Raw genomic sequence first — 24,381 nt, 5'->3', positions numbered from 1 at the left:
CTCAATCATCATCATCTTCACCATCTGCAGACTCTGTGGAAAGAGGAGCCAGAGCCAGAGCCAGAGCCAGCGCCAGTGCCAGTGCCAGTGCCCACGCAGCCAGTGACTCACTGTTGTATGCGACTGTCTCGTGTTCAGATATATGGATTCCATTTCCCGTGCATACATCTGAGTTCTCATCTGTATCGTGCTCTTTTCTTTTCTCTTTTTGTCTTGTGTTTCAGCAGTTTATTTCAGCACATGTTTATGCTTCCACCGCTGATCCACTTCTGACATGGTATCAGTTTTCAGGATGTGTGTTTCTGCTGTGTTTTATTGCTGATTTCAGGACTGTTTTGTATCCCTGCTGATCAGGCGACTGCTGTAGCAGCCAGGCGACCTGTTTTGGGGCTGTTTTCAGCCTGCGTTTTTTGCAGTTTTGCCATCGTCTGTTGCCTACGCACCCTCTGCTGCCTGCGTTTTTCATCTGCAGCTGCTGGTGACAGTTTTCTACCTGTTTTTCTCCTGTTTACAGCCTGCATTTTGCCGATTCAGCATCTCTCATGGCTGGGTGATTGTTACTTCAGGCCGTTTTTGCTGTTTTTGGCAGTTTTTGACTGATTTTTTGACTTTTTGCAGCAGATTTTGTCTTCTATTGATCAGATTTTGGGTTACCTTGCATGTGAACTCTCATTTTCTGTAGTCTGTGCTTGTGTTTTGGCTGTGTTTCCTCTCTAAATTCCATCTCTTCTCTACTTCTCTTCTTATCCTCTCCATATGGCTCCTCCGTGCACTTCCACTGATGATAAGTTACATGGACCTGATTATCTCACATGGAGTGTTGTCATGAAAGCTTGGTTTGTGCAGAAGCGGTTATGGTACATCGTCTGTGGAGCTATTCCTTGACCTCTCCGTCCTTTTCCTCTTCCTGAAGACTTTGATGAGGACAACCATGAGGAAGCGGGCTCACATGGGACTCGGATGATGTCTGTGCTTACTCGACGTTGCTTCCGTGTATTTCTAAAGTGGTCTTACCGGCGGTTACCTCCTGTAGGACATCTCCTGAAGTATGGCAGAAGTTGCAGTAGATGTACGAGGCACCTTCCACCATGCGGGCAGTCACACTTTATGGCCAGCTCCAGCAGATGAAGTTTGAGCCGAAAGATACTATTTAGTCTTTTCTTCTTCGTGTTACGCAGGTACAGGACTAGCTTCGGCACATGCAATCTGCTCTTCCCGAGGCGCATCTCGTCGGGACGGTCCTCTACAAGCTCCCCCCGGAGTTTGATGGAGTGGCCAATGCTTTGCGAGCGCAGACATCATCGACTCCTGTCAGTTTTACACCTATGACCTCGATGCTTCTTGAGCATGAAACATCCTTGAGACTACAGGGGCGACTTCCGGCACATTATGGAGGCGAGGCTTATGTAGCTTGAGAGAGGGGTGACGGGAAGAAGAAGTCGAAGGCCCAGTGTTACCACTGTGGCCAGAAGGGACATTTGCGGAAGGACTGCAAGACGTTAGCGGCTTCCCGGAAGGAGCAGAAGAAGAAGCGGGATGTTAACTCTACCGATGAGTCCTCTCCTTCATTAGACTTCGACTCAGATCCTCCGACCAAGGTGAAGTCCAAGGCGCGGAAGGGATCCTCTTCTTCGGATCGCGGGAAGGGCTTGGTGGCCCCTTCCTCGGCTGCTTTTTAGTGGTAGTGATGAGGTCATCCCTCACGACTCTCTTGTGCCACAGAGGGAGTGTGAGCGGGTGTTCAGATGGGGCAGCCGCGCCTCATCTATACTTTTATACAGGTGCACAGGTTCCAGAGAGGGACGTCCCTGACGCATCGACTTCAGTCTGGTAGAATCAAATCTTGGAGCTGGGATTGACATCCAGGTTCATGATGAGTTGGTTATCTGACAGAGAGCGGGAGGCTTTCGTCTGGAGCTCACATGAGGGGACACTTTGGCGGTCTGGCCAAAGGCGGGGAATCCATGGTCACCTATGTTCAGGGGCATTTTGGACAGGATGGTCTTGTATGCTCCTGCGAGACATTGTTAACGGACACAGAGACATGCTATGATCTTCTCTATTTAAGGGTGTTTGGTATGGTCGACATCGACATCAGGTTCTCTCCGAGGCATCTTGGTGGTGGCTTGATCACCCATTGCTTGGGTATCCATGGTTCTACTTGGTGATTCTATGTTGTATAGTTTCTGATCCCTTTTCCTTGTACTATTGTATTGTATCAGATCACCCATGATCTGAGAGAGGGTGTTAGCAGAGTATTTGTCAGCTCATGTGTGAGTCTGAGCTTGATCTGGGCTGGGCATTTTTATTAGGTATTTTAGGTATTTTTCTGGTGTGGCATTTTATGCCATTGGGGCATTTTATGCACCAGTCGGCCAGCATTAATGCTGTCCGACCAGCATTATTGCTCCCCACTTTTTCAGCCTATTTATACTCAGTGCTCCTCCTCAATCATCATCATCTTCACCATCTGCAGACTCTGTGGAGAGAGGAGCCAGAGCCAGAGCCAGTGCCAGTGCCAGTGCCCACGCAGCCAGTGACTCACTGTTGTATGCGACTGTCTCGTGTTCAGATATATGGATTTCATTTCCCGTGCATACATCTGAGTTCTCACTTGTATCGTGTTCTTTTCTTTTCTCTTTTTGTCTTGTGTTTCAACAGCTTATTTCAGCACATGTTTATGCTTCCACCGCTGCTCCACTTTTGACACGCACCTCATAAACGTGCTTGAGCAACAACCACATGTAAGCAAACTGAGTTGAATAAGGCTTCTTCAACTCGCCCTTAGAGCTGACGGAGATTGAGATCTCTGAGGTGGAGACATACGCAGACATTCTCTCTGCACCCGTGTATATTTTTGCATCCTATACAACATTCTTCACTATAGATTTTCTGCGTTTCACTGTCTCTCTCTCTTTCTCTCTCTCTCTCTCTCTCCTCTCTCTCTGCTCTCTCTCTCTCTCTCTCCACTCTTTGTCTTGGTCATTCGCTTCCGCACTGCTTCACTGCTCTGATATGGTCTCAGAGCATCGAAGGACCCATTTGAAGAGGAGATTTCAGTGCGACACAAGGCTGCGTTTTCAGCGTTTAAGGGCGAGCAAGAGGGTTGCATCAAAACAAGGCTAAGGCGAGCGTATGTGTGCGAGAAAGGAGAAGATTTGTTGAAGTTGCTACTGCTTTTTTTGCTGTTAGAGAAGGAAGAAGATTGTGTTTTTGGCCTTCAAGTGCAGATTTTACCTTTTCATCGTCTCCGAAGGGTAAAGGAGGAGCAGGACAAGCGGTTAACAGCCCTATCAAGCTGTATTTTCACAGTTAGAGGGGGTTGCTTTTTGTGTTGTATGCAGGCATTGTAGGAGAAGATGTCTTCTGTGGCCAAGATAGAGTTGCAAGCGATCATGGACGGGACGGTGCCCGTCTTACCGGCTCTTCCATCAGATCAAAAGCTCGATGGTGAGAATTATTGCATTTGGGGGGTCATGATGCTTGCCATTTTGAAGTCCTATGATTTGGTGGAGCTTATTACGGAGGCTATTCATTGTCCTGCTTCGCGAGACGAGTCTAGACTCTCTTCTAGTGATAAGGTGGAGTTGGCAAAGGCTCAGGCACATTGGGATAAGCTCAATGCTTGAATCCGCTTGTTTTTATTTCTGTCATGTACTATAGTTATTCTCTCTCATATTGAGCATTTGATGCTGGCTCGAGAGATATGGCTGGAGCTTGATCAGATGTACAATCATATGACCGTCATGAAGTGAGTTTCTTTGGAAGTGCAAATGAGGAATATGAGTGTCAACAAGTCCTCTTCCATGTGGGAGCATTTTAACAAGTCGAGGCAACTTTAGATGTAGATACAAAATGCAGGGAAGGTGATTACTTTTGAAGACATGGTGATAACTCTTCTTTCACAATTACCGCCCCATTTCAATCGTTTTTATTCTGCCTTGATTGTTTCAGGGCAGTCTGAGACTTTTGAGTGGAAAGAGTTGGTTCCTATGGTTAAGATTGCAAAAATTGAGGCCAATAAATAGGCTAGCCAAAAAGACCTAGAAATAGCAGGTCGGCAGTATTAAGTGTAGTTGATTGGTCAGCAAATTGGCCGACTAGGTGTTCGACCTACAAGCTGGTGTTACCTGACACATAGCACTCCTGCACCAATCGTTGCTTGGGAAGCTTGGTTTACATGTTGGATGTCCAGGGATATGGAACTTCTTCACTTCTTTCTAGGTCATGAGATCTATCAGACTTCGAGGGGGATCTTTATTTCCTAGCAACGGTATGTCCAGGAGCTCTTAACTACGTGTGAGATGGAGGGATGTAAGTCTCTTACGACTCTTATGGACCCGAATTGGAAGGCTATAGCTCATTCCAATTCTCTTGTGGCGGATGCTACGTGTTATAGGCAGTTTGGTTGGCTCCTTGATTTGGCTTCTTAATACTCGTGTTGACTTATGTTATGTTGTAGGTGTGCTGGCCGGGTTCATGAGTGAACCCAAGATGGTGCATTCACAGGCTGCTCAAAGGATTTTGCGGTTCCTATGGGGGACTCTTGATCTTAGGATCTATTATTCAGCCGGTATAGGTTCTATAGACTTGGTACTAATAGGATGGAGTGATTTAGATTGGGTTGGCAATGTGGATCATTAGAGGTCCATGACAAGTTATTGCTTTACCTTGGGTGCTGTTGATGTTTCATTGAGCAACAAGAAGCAACCCACGGTTGCCATATCTTTGATTGAGGCGGAGTATCGGGCGGTGCCTTCTACTACATGTGAGATAGTGTGGCTTCGCAGGCTTTTGGAGGAGCTTGACTGCCCACAGAGAGGTCCTACTGTTCTACAGTGCGACAATGAGAGTTGCATTGCCTTGGCTAGGAATCTTGTGTTCCATGCTTAGACAAAGCATATTGAGCTTCAGTACCATTTCATTCGGGAGAAGATTTTGGATGAGACCATTTTCTTGGTCTATTGCAAGACAGAGGACAATCTTGCAGACTTGTTTACAAAAGTGCTTCCTTAGGCTTTACTTCGACAACACTCCAGATCCCTTAGCCTTTTGTCGTGTCCAGGATTTGAGAGGGGTTGTTAGAGTTGGACGTTTCCCGGACAGGCAGCAGGTATAGCAGGTTTCCGAGGTAGCCATTGGTGCGGGAGTGCCATGTGGCAGCTGCCACATGTCAGTCCATAGTAGCTTGCAGGTTGAAAGCTGGTCAGCCAGTTTGCTGACCAGTTGGTTGCAGTAAATGCAGCCGACTTGCTATTCTGGGTCTTTTTGGCTGGCCTATTTATTGGCCTCGGTTTTTGCAGTCTTCATTAGTTGTGCTCCCAGTTTTCAGGCTGCAAACTGTGGAGAGAGCCCTCGGGGTTGACGGAGATTGAGATCTTTGAGGTGGAGACATATGCAGACATTCTCTTTGCACTCATGTACATTTCTGCATCCTTATACAACATTCTTCACTGTAGATTTCCTGCATTTCATTGTGTGTGTGTGTCTCTCTCTCTCCTCTCTGTTCACTCTTTGTCTTGGTCATTCACTTCCACACTGCTTCACTTAGACACTTCATGATGTCCTTCATGAGTAAGTCCAAACAATGACTTTCACATGGAGTCCACACAATCATGGGAAGCTCGGTCTCAAGCAAATGGCCCATGTGTAGACAAATCGATGTATCGTCGGTAGCAAGTTGCACCACATTCAAGGGGCCCATCTAAACCGTAATTTACAAGTAACAATACTTGGAGGTTAGAGGGAGAAAGAGAGTTGAGCTCTTCAAGATTCAAGAATCAAGAGAGATGAGAGATGGGGAAGAGAGAATCGAGATAGATATTAGAGAGAATAGGGAGATAGATAGTTATGCATAAATTATAATGAAAGAAAGTGAAACAAGTTTAAAAGACAATGCATACCTCAATGATAGCTTCCCAAATGTGGCGGTAGGTGAAAGCACTTGTTGTTTTCCTCCGCCTCTTGCCGGTGTCTACGGCCCGCAAAAAGTAAGTGCCGAAGGGACATGAGATGAGTATGTTGATGATACCCCTTTTCTTATGATCACTCCATTCATTGGTGAGAATGGAGCTACCATATTTTATCCATGTGGCTTGAATGGGATCAAGAGCTCTATCAATCGTCTCGTTCTCTTCATCAATCTTCTTCGTCCTCATGTCATTGTATGTGATAGTGGTCCATCCTTCACATGGATCCACATTGGCAATGGCTTTACCATCTTCTTCCATTGCTCCTTCTTTAGGACATTGAATGCAAGATTGCACTCAATCACCGTGCATGCAATTTCAACATCCACAAGTCGTTGCATTTCTATAAGAAAGGCAACTGATCCATGCACATAACTGGGAGCTTGAGAGAGAGAGGATTGCCTCTTTGGTGCTGCATGAGCCTCCACTCTTTTTCTTTTACTGGAGCCGGATGCGGATGTGGGTCCCCCACCACCAATGGTGTAGGCCTCTCCCATATCGGTTGAAGATGTGCCCATGTTCGATGCTTCCTCATTAGTAGGCATAGAAGTTGGTGTCGATACACCACTTCCTTCTCTTGTGGATCCCCCTCTCATCTTGGCAAGAATCTTGTTTGCGATGTTTTGAGGTGTTGGGAATAAAGGCCCTTGTGTCTTCAAATGTGCTCAGGTGTGAACATACCCTTAGCACTTGTACTTACACATATATATCTATCTATTATACTTTGTATCCACTTCATGTATCTAGTGTGCGTGACCATGTTGTTGCCATGACTGAGCAGCCTAGTGTTTCTTTGTGGTATGGCCGGTTGGGACACATGAGTCAAACAGGAATGAAAGTGCTTTCTCGATTGGGTTATGTTAAGAAGAGTGCTAGGGTTTGCACTGAGGACACACAGAGTGTACGACCACAACAAAAACACAAAGACACAGACACAGAGAGGGCAAAACTCAAACCCTAAACGCAAAACTCAAAACTCAAACACAAAAACTCAAACACAAACAGAAGAAGGAAGAGAGAGAACACAACTCTGAAGTCAATGAATGCTGTAAATGAATGTAAGAGTGTACAGTGTGCTCAAGGGCAAAGCAACGTCGGAGTGTGATGTCCACCGAAGACGGATCCCAAGTCTGTGACCACCAGTCGGAGTGTAGGAGTGCTGAATAGTGAATGGCAATAGGCTGGTCACCAAAACGCAACAGTTTGGAGGTTGGAAACTGGTAAATGCAGCAGTGTACCATCAATCGGAGGCTGAAAACTGTGCACATTTTGTTGTAAACAGCAGGCTGAAATAGTGTCTGAGAGTGTCAAGGCCTATAATGTTGAAAATGCAGGCTGGCTAACCTTGGAGATGATGGACAGCAGGCTGAACAGCAGTCTGGGACAATTTGGAGCAGTCGCCAGCAGCTGAGAGCTGTCACCTAAAGCAATGGACAGGCTGAATATGATGTGGTTGCAGTCGATGATGGTTGGACAACAGATGGAGGCGGGCTGCAGGCTGGAAACTGGGCGCCAACAGCAGCAAAGGGTGTGTGGGCTGGTGTAACCTGCAAACAAGGATGATGGCAGAGTGGGGGCAGCTTGTCTATTTATAGATGTGGAAGGGCGCCCTAGGTGTAACCTGCAAACAAGGATGATGGCAGAGTGGGGGCAGCTTGTCTATTTATAGATGTGGAAGGGCGCCCTAAAAATTAGGGTTTTCACTAAACTTTCTCGAACCGCTCCCTGTTTTAGGGTTTCCACTGAACTCTCTCGAATCGCTCCCCGTTTTAGGGTTTTAGTCTAAAAGAGCATTTTTAGTGTGTTTTGGGGCTGTTTAAGAGGCTAATTAGCAAGTAATGCATATTTTAGCTCAACACCCCCTCTCAGGCCCAAAACTGAGCCGAAAGGTTAGGCCAGCCATTGTGATGTTGATGTACCCCAAGGCGTCCCACCCAAAGCAGCCAAGGTATCGGACAAAGGGTGCATGTCGGCTACCCAGTGGCCTATCAAGACTACAGAGGCGATGGTTATTTTACCAAGGGAATCCAAGTAGTTATCCTAGAGAGGACAGGGCATTGGACAAAGGGTGCACATCGGCTGCCCAGTGACCTACCAATCCCTACAAAGGCGGATGGAACTACATGAAACTTTTATGTGTTGTGTTTTTTTTTTTTGAATAAGTGTGGTAAATTTTATGGGATGCGGCCGATTGAGGAATAGTGACCCAGAAGACGGGAGTAGGGAGGGTACACCCAACACATCACAAAACGGTACAAGCTAACCCATCTACTCAGGGTGTTGATGACGAGGAAAAGTAGGTGATGAGATATCCATGTGATGAAGAAGGATGGTGGTGTGGTAACAACAGCCCGGTGGAAACAGCTTAGGATCTGCTCAAGTGGTGCTTTGCACAATGAGATGCAAAGTATGCTACATGCTGAAGAATGCTCATGCAATAGGTGTCACTTGGATAGTGTCCCTCATGGAAAAATTGTTCACTTGCCCAAGTGCCCTAGTACAAAGGTGATGAAATCATGCAATGCAAAGGGTAAGGTACAACAGGGGGAGAAGCCGATGTCGAAGACAAAGTGTTGAAGCCTGTAGAATACCAAGAAGGGTAGGAACCCCCTCTCAACCTGGATGTAGATGCCGAAGAAGGAAGAGGAGCCTGATGTTGGTCTTCGTGTGGTACTGAGAACCATAAGGAATGAAGAGGAGGAGGAAGCATCCCAGTTGGAAGAGCTAGGTAGAAGTCACCGCCATGATAGCATCAAGAGAGATGCTGCATGATCCGCCTCGGGAGGGGAAGCCTCCATGCTAGTAGAAGAGCAAAACTCCAAGGATGATGAAACCATGAAGGAACGACGCACATCCCAAGTCTCCAGTCCAGGTAGGACTGGGCGAACCTGCATGTTAGCCCTACACTGAAAACAAAACCTGCAAAGGAGATCAAAGTCTGCAATCACAGAGGTCAGTAGTGAGATGCTCCAAAAACAAAACAAAAAAAAAATGAAAAGCTAACTGAAGGAACAAGTGCAAAGATGCAAATGTGTATGTGTGTGTGAGTAAATGCAGCGGAAGACTTAAAATGTAGAGACAAAAATCCTATGGGCCCGACTCTAAGAGTGCGAAAAATGAATGCTAGACTGACCTAGGGTATCCGAAAGAACCTAGAGACATGCTAGTCTAAGAAGGTGGCCACCATCGCGTACGTCCAGTAGCAGGGCTTTGCCAAGGGAATGCTTGACGAGGTGGGGAGGAAGATGAGATAGATGCATGAAGTGCAACGGGATCGGAACCTGTAGACCAATCAACCAATCCTTCAGGAGTAGAGAAGGATGGCCGTTGAGACTGTCCGGGTGCCACATGTCCAACAGTCGTTGTGGGGGTTGGAGGAGCAGATGGGGCAGCAGCGGAAGGTGTAGCCCCACTGGACTGCGAAGTCGCAGCGGTCTGTTGAGGCTTTTTAGGTGGAAGACCTTAGGCCTTGGAGTGACACTCCTCGTCCACATGGCTTGCTCTCTGGCAGTGTGTGCAAAACCGGTTTTTCTTAGGGAGTTGTTGCCAGATAGGTCTTGATTCTTTGGTTCCATCGGAGGAAGAGGAGTCACCCTTTGATTGGCTTGCCTTCGCATCTAGCGAGTTCTTGCCACTGGTGGTTTTCCCTCTCAAAGAAGAAGCAACCAATCCCCTCTGCTCTGAATAAGGCTGTGATGAGGATTTCTTGTGGACTTGATCATGCAGCCTTATGTAACGCAAGAATTGGCACTCAAACTCGTAGAAGGTTGGCAATTGAGGTTGGGAGATGATGTGTTGAATGAAATTGAAGTATTTTGCGGGCAACTTATTCAAGAAGAATGTAACCCGATCGTCATTTGACTTTTGAATGCCAGTAGTGGCGAACTCGGTAAGTAACCACCTATAGTCAGCCAACTTGACTTTCAGATCATCCCCTTCCTTAAGAGAGAACTCTTGAAGCTCAAAGTCGAGATTGATGCATCGAGTAGGATCATGAGCCGCATAGCGGTCGAGAAGGTGACTCCAATGCTCTGACCCGAGCGGGAAGTGCTGCAACTGAGAGTGAAACTCAGGAAGCAATCCCTGTATCAGCTCAACATTGGCTGTAGCATTGTGGACTCTCCATTGACGGATGTAGTCAGGTTGAGCTAGTCGAGGGTCCGGCATAGGCTCTAGACCAATGACGAGGTCCCAAAGACCCCAAGACTCAAGCACTTATTGCATGAAATTTGACCAAGTAGTGAAATTTTACCCGTTAAAATGTGTCTTATCCGTGAAGGCATTCTTGGCTGTTGCAACAGGAATGGTAGTGCTCTGAGATGAATAGTGTGAAAAAGTGTAGTGGAGGTAGGATGGGGGAGTGGAGTACACTTGGGAATGGGCCCCAGAGTGCCCACCAGGCATGCGGGTAGTGTGCAAGGTGGATCCATAGGTAGGGATAGGCTGACTAGGCATGGGCATGGTAGCCACATGAGGAACCCAAGGAGGTGGAATGGGAACACGGGGAGCATAAGATGGGAATCCCTGCGTAGGTATAACCCAAGGAGAGTGTGAAGATGCACCATAAGCTGAGGATGGATACCTCTACGTATGAGTGGTCATGGGAGATGTGAAGGTGGGGATAGTGAGGGGGATGCCCATCACAGTTGACCCAGGAGTGATGGATGTGCTCATTTGTTGAAAGGTGAAAGGCACTGTGTTAAAGGGTGGCATTCCCCCTAACTAAGTACCATGGTGCAAAGAGGTAGAGAATGGGGTGGAGAAGGAAAAGGTGCTAGGAGCAGAGATGGTAGATCCAGCCCCTAGGGTGTGTGATGCAGATGTGGAGTATAATCCAAGATTTTGGAAAGATGATGAGAGATGGTCAAGGTGTGATATAGAAGAGGGTGGGATGGGAGGGAAGTGACAAGTGTGTAATATGCTCAAATGAAACAGAAGCTGTAGATTTACCTGAATTTCGTTTGCTTCGTGAGCCCCCTCTATTGAAGTTCACATACGCAAAGCCATCCGGATCCTGTACCTCAAAAGAAGAAACAGGCGAGGGTTTTGATTCATGCAACACAAAAGAATTGCACAAACTTGACATTGGACCTGGCGGAGATGATGAAGATGGATTGCCAGACGTTCCGAATGCCGTATGTCCTCCATGATCGGAGAGGTGGCCAGCCTCACCAACCGGTCCGAATGTGGTAGCAGAATTGGTAGGAGGGGTGTAAACATCACCGTACTTGTTGCGATAGTACTTCTCAAAGTCCTCCTTTGTCATGTTAGTGAAATCTGGTGAAGGTGGAGTGTCGTCCTCCTCATCGAGTCCATAATGCCGTCTCAGGGCCTCCAATGATGGAGAAGCTTGATAAGACATCATAGGAACTGGAGGAGAAGGTGTCTGGGACATTGTGATTCGGTTACGAGTCGTATTGTGTGCCTTGCACAAAGACTAGCTCTCAACAATATCCGTAGGATACTCTTTACAAGAGCACCAGCTCTGATACCAAAACGCAGTAGTCTAGAGGCTGGAAATTGGTAAATGCAGCAGTGTACCACCGATCGGGGACTGGAAACTATGCACAATTTGCTGTAAATAGCAGGCTGAAACAATGTTTGAGAGTGTCAGGGCCTGCAATGCTGAAAACGCAGGCTGGCTGACCCTGGAGATGATGGACAGCAGGCTGAACAACAGTCTGGGACAGTTTGGAGCAGTCACCAGCAGCTGAGAGCTGTCACCTACAGCAATGGACAGGCTGAAGATGATGTGGCTGCAGTCAATGATGGCTGAACAGCAGATGGAGGTGGGCTGCAGGCTGGAAACTGGGCACCAACAGCAGCAGAGGGTGTGTGGGCTGGTCTAACCTGCAAACAAGGATGATGGCAGAGTGGGGGCAGCCTGTCTATTTATAGATGTGGAAGGGCGCCCCAAAAATTAGGGTTTTCACTAAACTTTCTCGAACCGCTCCCTGTTTTAGGGTTTCCACTGAACTCTCTCGAACCGCTCCCCGTTTTAGGGTTTTAGTCTAAAAGAGCATTTTTAGTGTGTTTTGGGGCTGTTTAAGAGGCTAATCAGCAAGTAATGCATATTTTAGCTCAACAGGTTACTTGCCTTGTCTTCGTTATGTTGATTTTAAGCATTGTGATCATTGTGTTTATGGTAAACATGCATAGATGTCTCACAAGAAGTCTCTTTCCATGATATCTTCTGCTCTAGAGTTAGTACATTCAAATGTATGTCAGATGCTAGGGTTATCTTTAGGGGGGAAAGAAATATTTTGTCACCTTTGTCGATGATGCTACACGGAAGGTATGGGTTTACCCTATTCGTAGCAAGGATGAAGTGCTTGACAAGTTTAAAAAATTCTTGGCATTAGCTGAAAATCAGACAGATAAGACACTTAAATGTCTTCGCTCTGACAGTGGTGGGGAATATGTGTCCAAGGCCTTTTAGGTATTTTGTGACAGCAAGGGGATAAAGAGGGAGCTCACTGCCCCTCATAATCCACCTCAAAATGGAGTTGCAGAGAGTTGCAAAATGGAGTTCCCCAAGAAGCGTAGTCGGGCAAGCCATCTTCATATGCTCACCTGAAAGTGTTTGGCTGCGAGGCTTTTGTGAACATTGGTAAAGAAAAACGCAACAAACTTGAGCCAAAGTCTTGTAAATGCATTTTCCTAGGATATGGTGACGAGGGTGAAATGGGGTATAGACAGTGGGATCCCGAGAAAAGGAAAGTAGTACGTAGCAATGATGTTATCTTCCGGGAAGATCGCATGGATAAGCAACCTGAAAAGACTGAGGAGGCCCGTAGGGTTGTATTCTGGGAAGGAATACCTTTTGGACAGCAAAATGTGCCGGCTGTACAGCAGCAAATACCTGTTGTAAATGAACATATAAATGCATAAAATAATTCTGGAAATGATCAGCCAGCTATTGCCTATGATAATGAGCCACTAGATGTGCAGGAACAGCCAGGATAACAAGCTGCTAATGCTGATTTGCAGGCTGAAATGTCAGGACAACAAGCTGAAAATGTTTAACAACCAGCAAACAATAATCATTGGGTTAGGAGATCATCTAGGGCTACTAGACAACCTGATAGATTCATTCCTGGTGCAAATAATGTGGCTGATTATATCATGTTGACAGACTATGGTGAACCGTCTTGCTTGAAGGAAGTAATGGATAAACAGGACATTAATAAATGGTATAAAGCTATGTTGTCAAAAATGGAATCTCTTGAGAAAAAGGGCACTTGGGACTTGGTGGAGTTGCCTAAAGGGCAGAAAACACTTCCATGCAAATGGGTTTACAAGATGAAGCTCACTTCTGGTTCCTCACCAAAGTACGAAGCAAGATTGTTTGCAAAGGGGTACAAACAGGAGCATGGAATTGACTTTGATGAGATTTTCTTTTGTGTAGTTAAGACGACTACATTGAGAATCATTTTAGGCTTGGTTGCAGTTGAAGATAGTTGATTCTTTTCTCCTCTTAAGGCACATTGCCTTTAGGTGGGAGGTTGTTGGGAATAAAGGTCCTCGTGCCTTTAAATGTGCTCGGATGTGAACACACCCTTAGCACTTGTACTTACATATACATATCTATCTAAAAACCTAAAGGTACACTCGTCATTGTACCTAAAATTGTGCACATTCTCTGCTTTGCTCTCTCCCGCTCTCTTTGTCTCTCCGTGTCTAAGGAACACCTACTGTCTCGATCTTCGTGCTAACCCGTCTCTACATGAGGGATTTCCTTGCATGGAGCAACTTGGCCCCTGGTCTTGAAAAGATGTTGGGGAAGTCGGGTTGCACCACTTATATAGTACTTCTTACAGTATTTGCACGTCGAATGGCGGGAGTTGGACTTCTTTGTGTCCTCCTCCACATGGATGGTGTGCAAATGGAAGGCCTTGTGCTTCTCACGAGTCATGGTGTCAATGTCAAATGGAGAGGCCCAAAGGAGAGTGAGAGAGAGAGAGAGGGAGAGTGAGATGCTTGAGTCTTGAATGTTGAAAGAGAGGGAGAGGGTTGGGGTAAAGTTGAAAGAGAAGCAAAAGTGAGAGAGAGGGGATGGGAGAGGCTTGAGCCTTGGTCCTTGATAGGGTGTGGGAAAGAGGAGAGAGTGAGAGGCTAGAGCTTCATGAAGCACAAATCATCATTGAGATTCAAGATCCAAGAGAGGGAGATGAGACTGGCAAATGCTTGCTGAATTGGTGTGGGAGCATGGAGGAGAGGAGCACCTTTTGTAGATAAGAGAAGGGTTAAACGGTCAAAGAGGGGTCAACAGTCAAACAGGTTTGCCAGCTGGATGGAATCCAAGGGGGATTGGGGGACTGGAAAAGGGGGTGGGTTGAAGTATCCAAGGCTTCCCACTCCCTAGTGCCATGCAGGATGATATAGACCCAGAAACATGCAGGCGGGAATGTGTAGAAACATGCAAAAACGCACTAGAGGCGGTGGCCAGAAACGGCTAATTTGATTGTGCGAATTTGTATGGATATTTACCGTATTGTATGGTATGAATGTTACCGTACGACGTACGGAGGCAACTATGGCAGTAGCCCTTGTTTGTAAAGAGCCAAGCTCCTCCAACAACCTCTAAAGCCAAACAGTCTCAAGTAGAACAAGCCACTCGGTACTCAGTCTCTGTAGATGGAAGGGCAACTGTAGGCTGTTGCTTGCTACTCCAAGAAATCAAACCTGTACCTAGAAGAAAGCAATAGCTTGTCATTGCTCACTTGTAGAAAATCAAGCCAAGCTCCTCCAACAAGCTCAGCCAAACAGTCTCACAAGTAGAACAAGCCACTTGGTACTCAGCCTATGTAGATGGAAGGGCAACTGTAGGCTGCTGCTTGCTACTCCAAGAAATCAAACTTGTACCTAGAAGAAAGCAATAGCTTGTCATTGCTCACTTGTAGAAAATCTGCATTTTTTACTACAAATCTGTTCCAAACAGCAAGTTGAGTGTGGTCTTTGCTTCATGGAATCTCGGACTCCTCACTTTGGTAATGATACCATGTGAGAGTGCATAATGGAAGAGGAAACACAAACACGGGGAGAGAACGGAAGAGAGAGGCTAGAATGAAAGAAGAAAATTTGCACTAAACTCCAAAAGAATGCTGAATACAAAGAGGATTGATCACTCCCAGCACACAGCCCAAGGCATTAGTGAGGGGACCGGATCAGCAGTACCAGAAGATGGAGGAGAGTCCTTGAAAGTCGGAGTGTGCTGAAACTTGCAAGAATGATGTTGGAAGCCATTGGAGGTAGGCCATATATAGCCAAAAACCCAAAAATTGACTGACCTGAGAAATATGAAAAAATACTACAGGTGGCCTGAAAAATGCTGATCTCTGCATACTGAAGCTGATCGCCACTTGTCCAATGTGAACACAATCCAAATCCATTGAAGAAGAAATGCATAGGGCTAGAACCTGTACAACGTGAATGCAGTCCAAATCCATTGAAGAACGAAATGCGTAGGGCTGGAAACTATCCTTTGCTAGTGTGAATGCATCTAAAACTGACTAGAAAAGAAATGCATTATAATGCGTGCTCTAGAAAGAGCTGCCTCTCCATCAAAACACATGATAGACTGTGTCACAGCTCAGAAGATGATTGTGCATGACACACATGATTGCTAATAGATGTGAATATCACAAACACCCTCTCTTAGATTATGGGTGATAAGTACAATAATATATACAATGATGAAAGACCCACCATAGTACACACAACAATGACAATCAGAGAGGACCATGGATATCCAAGTAGTGGGTGATCAAGCCACCACCAAGGTGCCTCTGTAAGACATTTGTCAATGTTGATTGTACCAATCCCTAACCACAGAGAGTAGAAATAGCCAAATCTTGATGTCCGTAATGAACAAGCTCTGCTGGAAGCACCATCATGACCATGGATTTCCCAACTTCAGCGAGATCGCCAAAGTGTCCCTCATGAGAACAAACTAGGAGTTGAATAGATCAAGCAAAGCAGCTCAGATTAGAGATAAGAGAGAGGAACACGATGTGAAGTGAGGTAGGGACTAGAGGCATGACAATCGACATGTGTAAACCTTCCCTCTATTGTTGAAATCAGGTTGAAAATGTAGAGAGAAGGGATATGTAGATGCCTGCAAAACAAAAGTGAATTCGATTGCACAAAAGATGAATACATCAGCAGCTGAGCCAAAATTATGGCAATAATTGCATGTCCAAAAACGGGGCAAAATGATGACTCGCAGCCTATTTTCCTCATTCTATGCAGACACTTATTGCCATGGGCAAGATGGACATTATTGGGTAGGTAAGTAGCATTTAGTGCATTTTATCTGGCATGTGTGTTATGTTATGCAGATCCGATGTGCACTAAATACATGCTGACCACTTTCAACATTTTGTCCCATTTATAGCTGCCCGGCCACTCCAATGTTGTTACTGTCATGTGTGTTATTTTATGCAGATCCGATGTGCACTAAATACATGCTGACCACTTTCAACATTTTGTCCCATTTATAGCTGCCCGGCCACTCCAATGTTGTTACTGTCAGTTCTCAAGCCAGCCCTTCTCGTGATCTTCGTCTCTTGCCTCTATTTGGCGGCCTCATTGATGTTTGATGTTGTGTGTGTAGGGGCGGATTGAGACCAACCTTGGATCATACAGATTTCTTAGAATACTAGAGTCGTGGGCTACACAGACTCTAATTATGTAGGGCATGTATATAGTAGGAAGTCCACCTCTTACTATGTCTTTAGCTATTTCTTAGATGTCCATGGTGCATAAATGCATGGCCTTGTGTCTACTATTGAGGTTGAGTACATTGCAACCAATGAGGCTTGCAAGTGGGCAGTATGGTTAGGCATTGGTAATGACTATGACTCCTACATTGCATTTGAACTCTTTGAGTGCCATTCAATTGGTATGTAATCTGATCTTTCATTTACTGTGTTCCTCTTGTCTCCTTTTTCTCTATTCACTCTATGTTTATTGTTCATTTGAGCTGTGCACTCTCACATGTCCCTCGTGCACAAATAGATCCCAAAAAAGTATTAATTTTCAGGCTCGCTTAGGGGGGTTGTTATGGTCCTGTAAACTTGTAAACGTTGATATGCGTTTGGGTCTCCATGATAACTTACAACTAGATCCTGCACAATAGGAGAAATTGAGAGGGGTTTCTATTCATGTCCTGTACTTGCACTTACGCTCTAATGTAGATAGATAAAAGAAAGCAATGCCATATAACTGTAGAATGGTCACTGACTTGCATGTGAGAGCTCAAATCAAATGGATTATACGAACCTTACATCGGTCTCAGCTGTTCCAAAAGTGGTGTGTCCTCCTTGAGTGGAGAGGTGGCTACTCTCACCATCTAAATGTTTTGACTAATTTGCAACTTTGGACAAGTGAGAGAGTGTGGTTGGGCCATCTTCTGCACAACTATTGTGCGAACTCTTTGTCCATCATCTGCTCAACATTGAGTGGAATGGAAGATGCAATCGCCGATGGTATAGGACCTTCTGTGATGCAAAACAGAGGTGTAAACAGGCTGCAGCAAATGACTGAGAGCTTTGAGCATTTCATCTGTATCATGTCCTTTGCTCATTTTTACTCAATATTCATTTATTCATCGGATTCAATTCTTCTCTTAATTTTGCATTGTTACGTTTTTGTTGGAGTTAGTATGTTTTAGTTGTATTTGTACATTCTGTGTTTCATTAGGGCAAACCCTAGCATATCTTCATATTTTCAACTTAAAGTAAATTTATAGTAGTTTCAGTTAAATGAAGTTTCTAACATGGTAGTTGTATTGGGCAGGAAGTTTTTCTGTAGACCTTATGGTGGTGTAGGCTTTCCACTTGTTTCTGCAGCAAGAAGAAATTTGACCACAAACAAGGCAATGACGAAGGTTGAAAAAGAACATTTGAACTGGTGGGAGAAGGTGAGTTGGTCAGAGTTATGAAAATAAATTCTGAAGCAATAATCATAGTAAGTGCAACCACTTGATTTGAATGAATCTTGTTATGAACTGAAAGTAAAGTCATTCTTTGCACTTTGCTGACAGAAAATGGAGCAATTACAGAAGCCTTCTGCAAAGGAATTGACAAAGAGACTAAATTACACAAATCTTTTGGGACTCGATGAAACTCTAAAAAACGGAAGGTGCATCTATTTAAGCTGGTTTTAGTAACTTGAAAAAGGAGAGAACTGATTGGGGCATTGAACATTTTTTATGGCAATTCATGTAAAATTAGCAATACACCCAAGCTGATCTTTGGTTTTTGTGCATCAGACTTAACTATCTAGCTATTACAGTCAGATCTACTTTCATGTATCTGACATGTCAGGTTGAGAGACTCTGACTTTGGATACTGGCAGGACAGTCTGAAGGAGGGTTCCCTGAATGCTGAGCTTCTTAATGTGAAAAGCAAGTTCCCACGTGAAGTGCTGTTGTGTAGGGTATGCTTAAGAACACGCACTGTATTTTGCTTGATTTAGATTCTCTTAATGAAGCTGGGCAATAAATGTTCTGTATTGTTGTGACTTTAAAATAAATCTTTTGTGGTATATCGACATGTTTTTGTCATCCTCTCTAAGTGACAAGTATTTTGATGATGATAATGTGTTACTTTTTTTCCCTATGATGTATGAAGCTTGTTAATCTGCATAAATGCATTTGTATATAAACTTCTAGAAACTTACTACAACATGATGCACCATGGATCAAATGTTCTAGGTTTACCTACAGTATGCAATTGAAGGTGTCTAGTTGACAACACTTAGCATAAGATGCTATGCTTCAAATCAGTTGTGCTGATAGTTATTGCATTAAGTATCAGGGATGTGATTATAAGTGGTTGTGTTGATAGTCCTGGCATGAAGTCTTAGAGATGTGATTATAAGGATACTCCAGGTTCTCAAATCCAAACATACAACTACAAGCTGACTTGAAACTGAGGTCTGTTACATTTGAACAAAGATGGTGTGCAAGGGCTTATAGCGGAGATGGAGGGAGACGATCTGCTGTGATTTGTCAGCTGGGTCTACACCTTGCCTAACATGGTTTCTGTGACAGATGATGACAGTTGCTTCCTCCTCATGTTACCTGTATGAGTGGCAAGACAATTTTCAGATATGTGAGGAAACACAGATACTGCTCTGGCAATGTGAGGACTTGTGTTTGTCCCAGTAGATGGCACCATACCTCATTATAAGATGATGCATAGTATTGGTCTTGATGTTGATTGCATCAAAGGTTGTAGGTTTATCTGCAATATACTTTGTACTAAAGGTGGCTAGTTGATGACACTTCAGATAAGACATCTAAAGTGATTATCTGGATATTATACAGTCATTGATTCAAGAATTAGAGATGTGATTATTAGGATAAGTTGTTCTTCAAACATGCAAGGCAAGATCAGCTTTCACCTAGGAGTTTGTAACATCATCAAGATGAACCAACTTGCAAGAAATAGTAGATGGCAATCCCCTTTGCCTAGATGACCAAGGTTGTTTTGGAAGAGCATGATTGCACGGAAATGCACTTAATAAAATAGCAAATGTACTTGACATTTCCAAATCTTTTTGCATCTATAAACATGATTCACATCTTGCTCCACTCTACTCCTTGTTGATTAGGTAAAAAGTGAAAGGTCTTAATCACTGTAAAATTGTCATGAATTTAGGCCTAGGTAAAACTCCACAAAAAAGTCTCAAAAAATTAATGTAAAACAAAATCACAAGTGCCCAAAAAGCTCCTTTAAAAGGATAGGTCTTGGGCATTCCCACTTCATCTCCCATCCTTATCATCCATCATTTAGCTTGCTGCCCTCCTAGGCCTCCTTTTGCATCAAATTGTGATTGCCAGACCTCCAACCATCACAAAGAACAATCTTCATCATCATACAATGTTGCAATTGGTGCCTACCTTGTGTTTGTCACGAGACATGAAATTTTATTGCTTTACTTAGCATTTGAATAAAAGTTAATCAAATGTTCTAATGTGATTTGCACATGTGAGGTGCAAGTTAATTATTCCATAGTGTGGGACCTAGACATCAACATATTAATTGATGCCAAAGGCAAAAGTTGTGATAAGTTATGTCTGATAGGTATTAGGTGGTACTTGGTGACAGATTTAGGGCTAGATCAAATTATTGGCCACTGATGACACTAGAGACTAGGCATTAATTGATTAATTAATTAATGCAAGTCTAAGGGTTAACAAGTGCTCAGGGATACTTGGGAGACTAATTGGCCTAGCCAATTTAATTATTGGTTGGTGGATTTATTTTTTTAGGCACCAGAATATTCATTAATTTCTAAAAATTTAATTTAATAAGCGGGATAATGTTGGAAAATGGGATTAGAAGACTGTGACTTGGCAAAAATTGCCCATGCAGGTGGGAAAAAAGTTTTTGGGGGGTGGAGGAAGTCTTTTCCGGCCATTGTGATAGAGAAGGAGGTTGTTAGAGAGCAAGGAGATGTTGAGATGCTACTAATGTGATTTGTAGCCACTAGGGACCAGTCCTAGAGCAAATGACAGTAGTTTGGAGCCCTCTAGGTATAGATGACAGTAGTCCAAGGTCTTTTTTTTGCAAGTGATAGCATGGGGGCTGGGGGTGGGGTGGGGGCAGCAACCTTTCTGGTGATGCTAAGCTGTAGGTGACAGCTTACTGTTTGAGCAAGGTAACAGCAGTTTTTCAGCATTTCTCGCGATGAAACTCTGAAATGTCTCTCTCCATAACTTTCTCTCTTATCCTACAATTATCTCTTAAGTTATCTCAGCAAAATCCAGCCATTTGAGTCATCAAAGGCGGATATATTGGAAAATGTATATGTAAATTAGGTTTTAATAGCCACCTCGGGATATATGCTTAGAATTGACAGCCTAGGATGAATTCCAACAGCTGAAATTAAAGAATTTTAGGGAGATTCAAGAGATCAGCTGGTCCCATATTAGATTTGGGGGCCGGGGCTTAATATGTCTTTCAAGGAGTAGGGGGAAGGCCAAAGCCTTAAGCAAACCAAGGGGTAAATTAATTTGAAGGCTTGTTGGTCAGTTTTGATAGCAAGAGATACTTGGATTTGTGTAGTAGATCAAAGAATCTCTATTGTACTCTATCCATTTGCAATAAAAGCTAGAGAAATACCAAAAGGGGTGCTAGTTTTGGGGCCAACAGGTTGTTCATTGTCGAAGATGAAAGCGGTAAAGTGTGCATTTTCAATTTATGTGAATTAATTACTTGCCATAGTTATTGTAAATCAAGTTATTCCACCCTATTTGAGGAGGAAGGCCGGTTTCATGGTTCCATCGTTGGGATACCATCAATTTCCTTAACTTGGTAGACCCAAGGCACTTGATTGAAGGTCAGAAGCTTTGCTCTAGTGTTGAAGTTGTATTCAGCTAAGCAATACAGTGAAGAATGTCTTTAGATAGTGAGAGGGGATCAAGCAGGGATGATGCCTCTCAATTTGAAAATGCACACAGTGTTGGGGAAAATGCAATGCCTGATCTTGGACAAGACACGCAGCATGGGTAGCAAGTTGATCATGTTGGTTTAGACCAAAATGTGGGTTCTTCTAGGCCTTTAGAAGCTATGATCAGCAAGAGAGAGAGGAATTTGATAACTTTTAAAGATCAACTGAGGATACCAGTTGAAATGTACCCTCAATTCATGTGCTTTTTGAACCCCTTAAAGGAGGGCAGTAAAGATGAGAATAAGAAATCGTCGTCAAGAGCTTCGAGACAACAAGATGCACTGAAAAAAAATCCAATACAGCAACATGATGTTCCAAGTGTGGATAGTGAGCATAAATAAATTGTGTAAGAGTACACAATGGAAGGACATGAATATGAAGAGAGAAAGAGATAGTAAGAAGAAGAAAGGAAGAAATCTGCATTGACTGAAAATGAATATTGTATACAATACTATGGGCTGATCAGTCGTTGGACACAGCCTGAGGCCTCAGTGAGGACACCGGTTTAGGCTGAGAATGATGATGACAGCAATAGCACTGGAGACGGAGCAGAATGCCAGAGTTGGAGTGAAACCAGCCTCCCTCCTTGGATAGGGTGGTAATGATTTGATTTAAGAGTAAATACAAGCAGCATAAAATTCACATAAATTGAAAATGCAAATGTTACAACTTAATCTTGGACAATGGATAGCTTGTTGGCCCTAAAATTGGCGACCTTTGTAGTATGTCTTTAACTTTTATTGCAAATGGATGGAGTACAACTGAGATCCTCTGCTAATCTAAGTGCCTCTTGTCAAAACTCACTAGCAAGCCTTTGAACCGAATTCCCTCGTGGTTTGCTTGGGGATTGGTCTGCACCGTGCTTAAAATACAAATTCAGCCCCAAATCTGATATTGGATGGCTAGCCTCTTGAATCTCCCTAAAATTCCTTAATTTCAGCTCTTGAAATTCAAGTCCTAGGCCCTTAATTTTGAGCATGCATCATGAGGTGGTTGTCAGACCCTAATTTTTGATGTAAATTAGGGTTTATAGTAGAGATTTTCCAATATCTCCATCTCTCATGACTCAAATGGCTAGATTCTTTTGAGATAACTTAAGAGATGGTCGGGGATGAGAGAGAATGTTGTAGAAAGAGATGTTTCAGAGTTTCATCATGAGAAATGTTGAGAAACTAGTGCTACCTTGCTCAAATGTCTATGGAAGTTGTCACCTACAGGTTAGGACTATGAGAAAGGCTACTGGTCCCTCCTGTATGCTGTCACCTACACCGGAAGGACCTTGGGCTATTGTCATCTACACCTGGAGGGCTCCAAACTGTTGTCATTTGGTGTAGGATTGGTTCCTAGTGGCTGCAAATCACATCAACATCTCCTTGCTCTCTAACAACCTTCTTCTCTCTCACAATGGTTGGAATAGACATTCTCCAAACCCCAAAAACGTTTTTCCCACTTGCATGGGCAAGTTTTGCCAAGTGGCAACCTTCTAATCCCATTTTTGAGGTCGGACACTCTTTAAGAGTGGTAATCCTTTGATCTCTAGCAATTAGAGGACTATTATGATTGGCCATACTTTGGCCAAGATATATGGATTTATACTCCAAATGAATTGAGTGAGTGGGCTGAGATGCAAGGCAAGAAAGCACAAGGATATGCAAGTTTCAGATGCGGATATACCACACTGGAATATATCCTCACACTCAAAGCTATTATTGAGGAGGGTTGAGCTCAAGACAAGAGGATCTATTGCTACTTTGTAGATTTCCACAAAGCTTTTGATACAATGCCTTGTACACACGTTATGCAGAGACTACAGGATATTGAAGTACTAGAAAGTATACGATAGGTATCTACGCCTTATATGAGAGAGTGATAGGTCATGTACAGGCACCTAGGGGGCTATCAGAGAGGATTGATACTACGATAGGAGTGAAGCAAGGATGTCTGCTTTCACCCACACTGTTTGGTTTATATATAGATAAAGTGTTTGATTACATTGATCGAGAAGGAGTCGTCGGGCTAGCCTAGGAAGGGTGTTGATACTGATATTATTGGTATGGAAAAATCCTTTGCTTAGAGTCGAAAGGGGTAATTAGTTAGACCACGATCCAAAATTGAATCTACAAATGTAGTAGTTAGCAGAGTCATTTATAGTACCTAGATTGAGGCCATGTGGGATTGTTTTGCATGTTTATAGGATCATAGGATATCCCATGGTCCTAAGTATTTTATTACATGTCATATTGTATGCAACATGAATATATGTGCAACTTGTACCACAGGCGTCTCACTCATTGATTAGACGGGAATAGAGATAGATTATTATGATGGTTGGAATAGCATGGAAAGGCCACTAATCATGATGATAGCATGTTTGATTAGGAGTATGCCCCTCCACCCCACATTCCATTGCCTAGGTATGGAGGAACTCATCAGGGCAATGACCTTTTGAGATGGACTATGGGAGCTCCCACATCATAGATACTCTAGATTGGAACTAACTTCATCTAGACAACTAGCAATAGAGGTCGAGAACTATTGGTTTTCATAGATGACTCTTTGGATGAGCCTACATGGTTTGGATATTGATTGCCTTCCACCTTTTGACTGCAGCCTTGACTGCCCTACACTTTCTCTCAGCTGATCAGAGCTGAACTAGGTGATTAGAGCTGATATCTTGAGGACTGAGACAGTGAGGACATGGAACCACCCACCACTCCCTCTAGGATCGAGGATGGAGTTCTATGGGGAGTCGCTTCTTGTGTCTCTTTGTTGGACTCACTATTGGGCCAGCACACATGGACACCCATCTCTCCCACAGCATACGGGCTGCTATCGGGCAGATTCGTACCTCCTCTCATAGGGTATAGATGGAGATAAGTAGATAGACAAATACTCTAAGAAAATATAGGACTTGTTAGCTTTGTGGCCAAGAGCTTGAGACAGCGGAGCA

The 24,381-nt window shown here is 44.0% G+C and overlaps 1 protein-coding gene across 4 annotated transcripts in view; it reads left to right on the top strand.

Moving 5' to 3' along the window:
- The window catches only part of MSH1 (MUTL protein homolog 1), a 192,158-nt gene that overhangs the window by 20,246 nt on the left and 147,531 nt on the right, over positions 1–24,381 (top strand). For 2 of the 4 annotated variants that reach the window (XM_087670082.1, XM_087670011.1), the window contains exons 3-5: positions 17,769–17,892; positions 18,016–18,113; positions 18,299–18,410. In XM_087670082.1, the coding sequence (XP_087526208.1) occupies positions 17,769–17,892; positions 18,016–18,113; positions 18,299–18,410 (334 nt within the window). Of the gene's footprint in view, positions 1–17,768; positions 17,893–18,015; positions 18,114–18,298; positions 18,411–24,381 lie in introns of those variants that run through there. The other 2 variants (XM_087670164.1, XM_087670239.1) reach the window with 2 other exon arrangements.

This window comes from Lygodium microphyllum, chromosome 1 (assembly GCF_053477565.2).
Source record: "Lygodium microphyllum isolate KBCC chromosome 1, Lygodium_microphyllum_v1.1.10, whole genome shotgun sequence".
Classification (NCBI taxonomy): Eukaryota; Viridiplantae; Streptophyta; class Polypodiopsida; order Schizaeales; family Lygodiaceae; genus Lygodium; species Lygodium microphyllum.
This window is presented reverse-complemented; position numbering and strand designations above follow the sequence as displayed.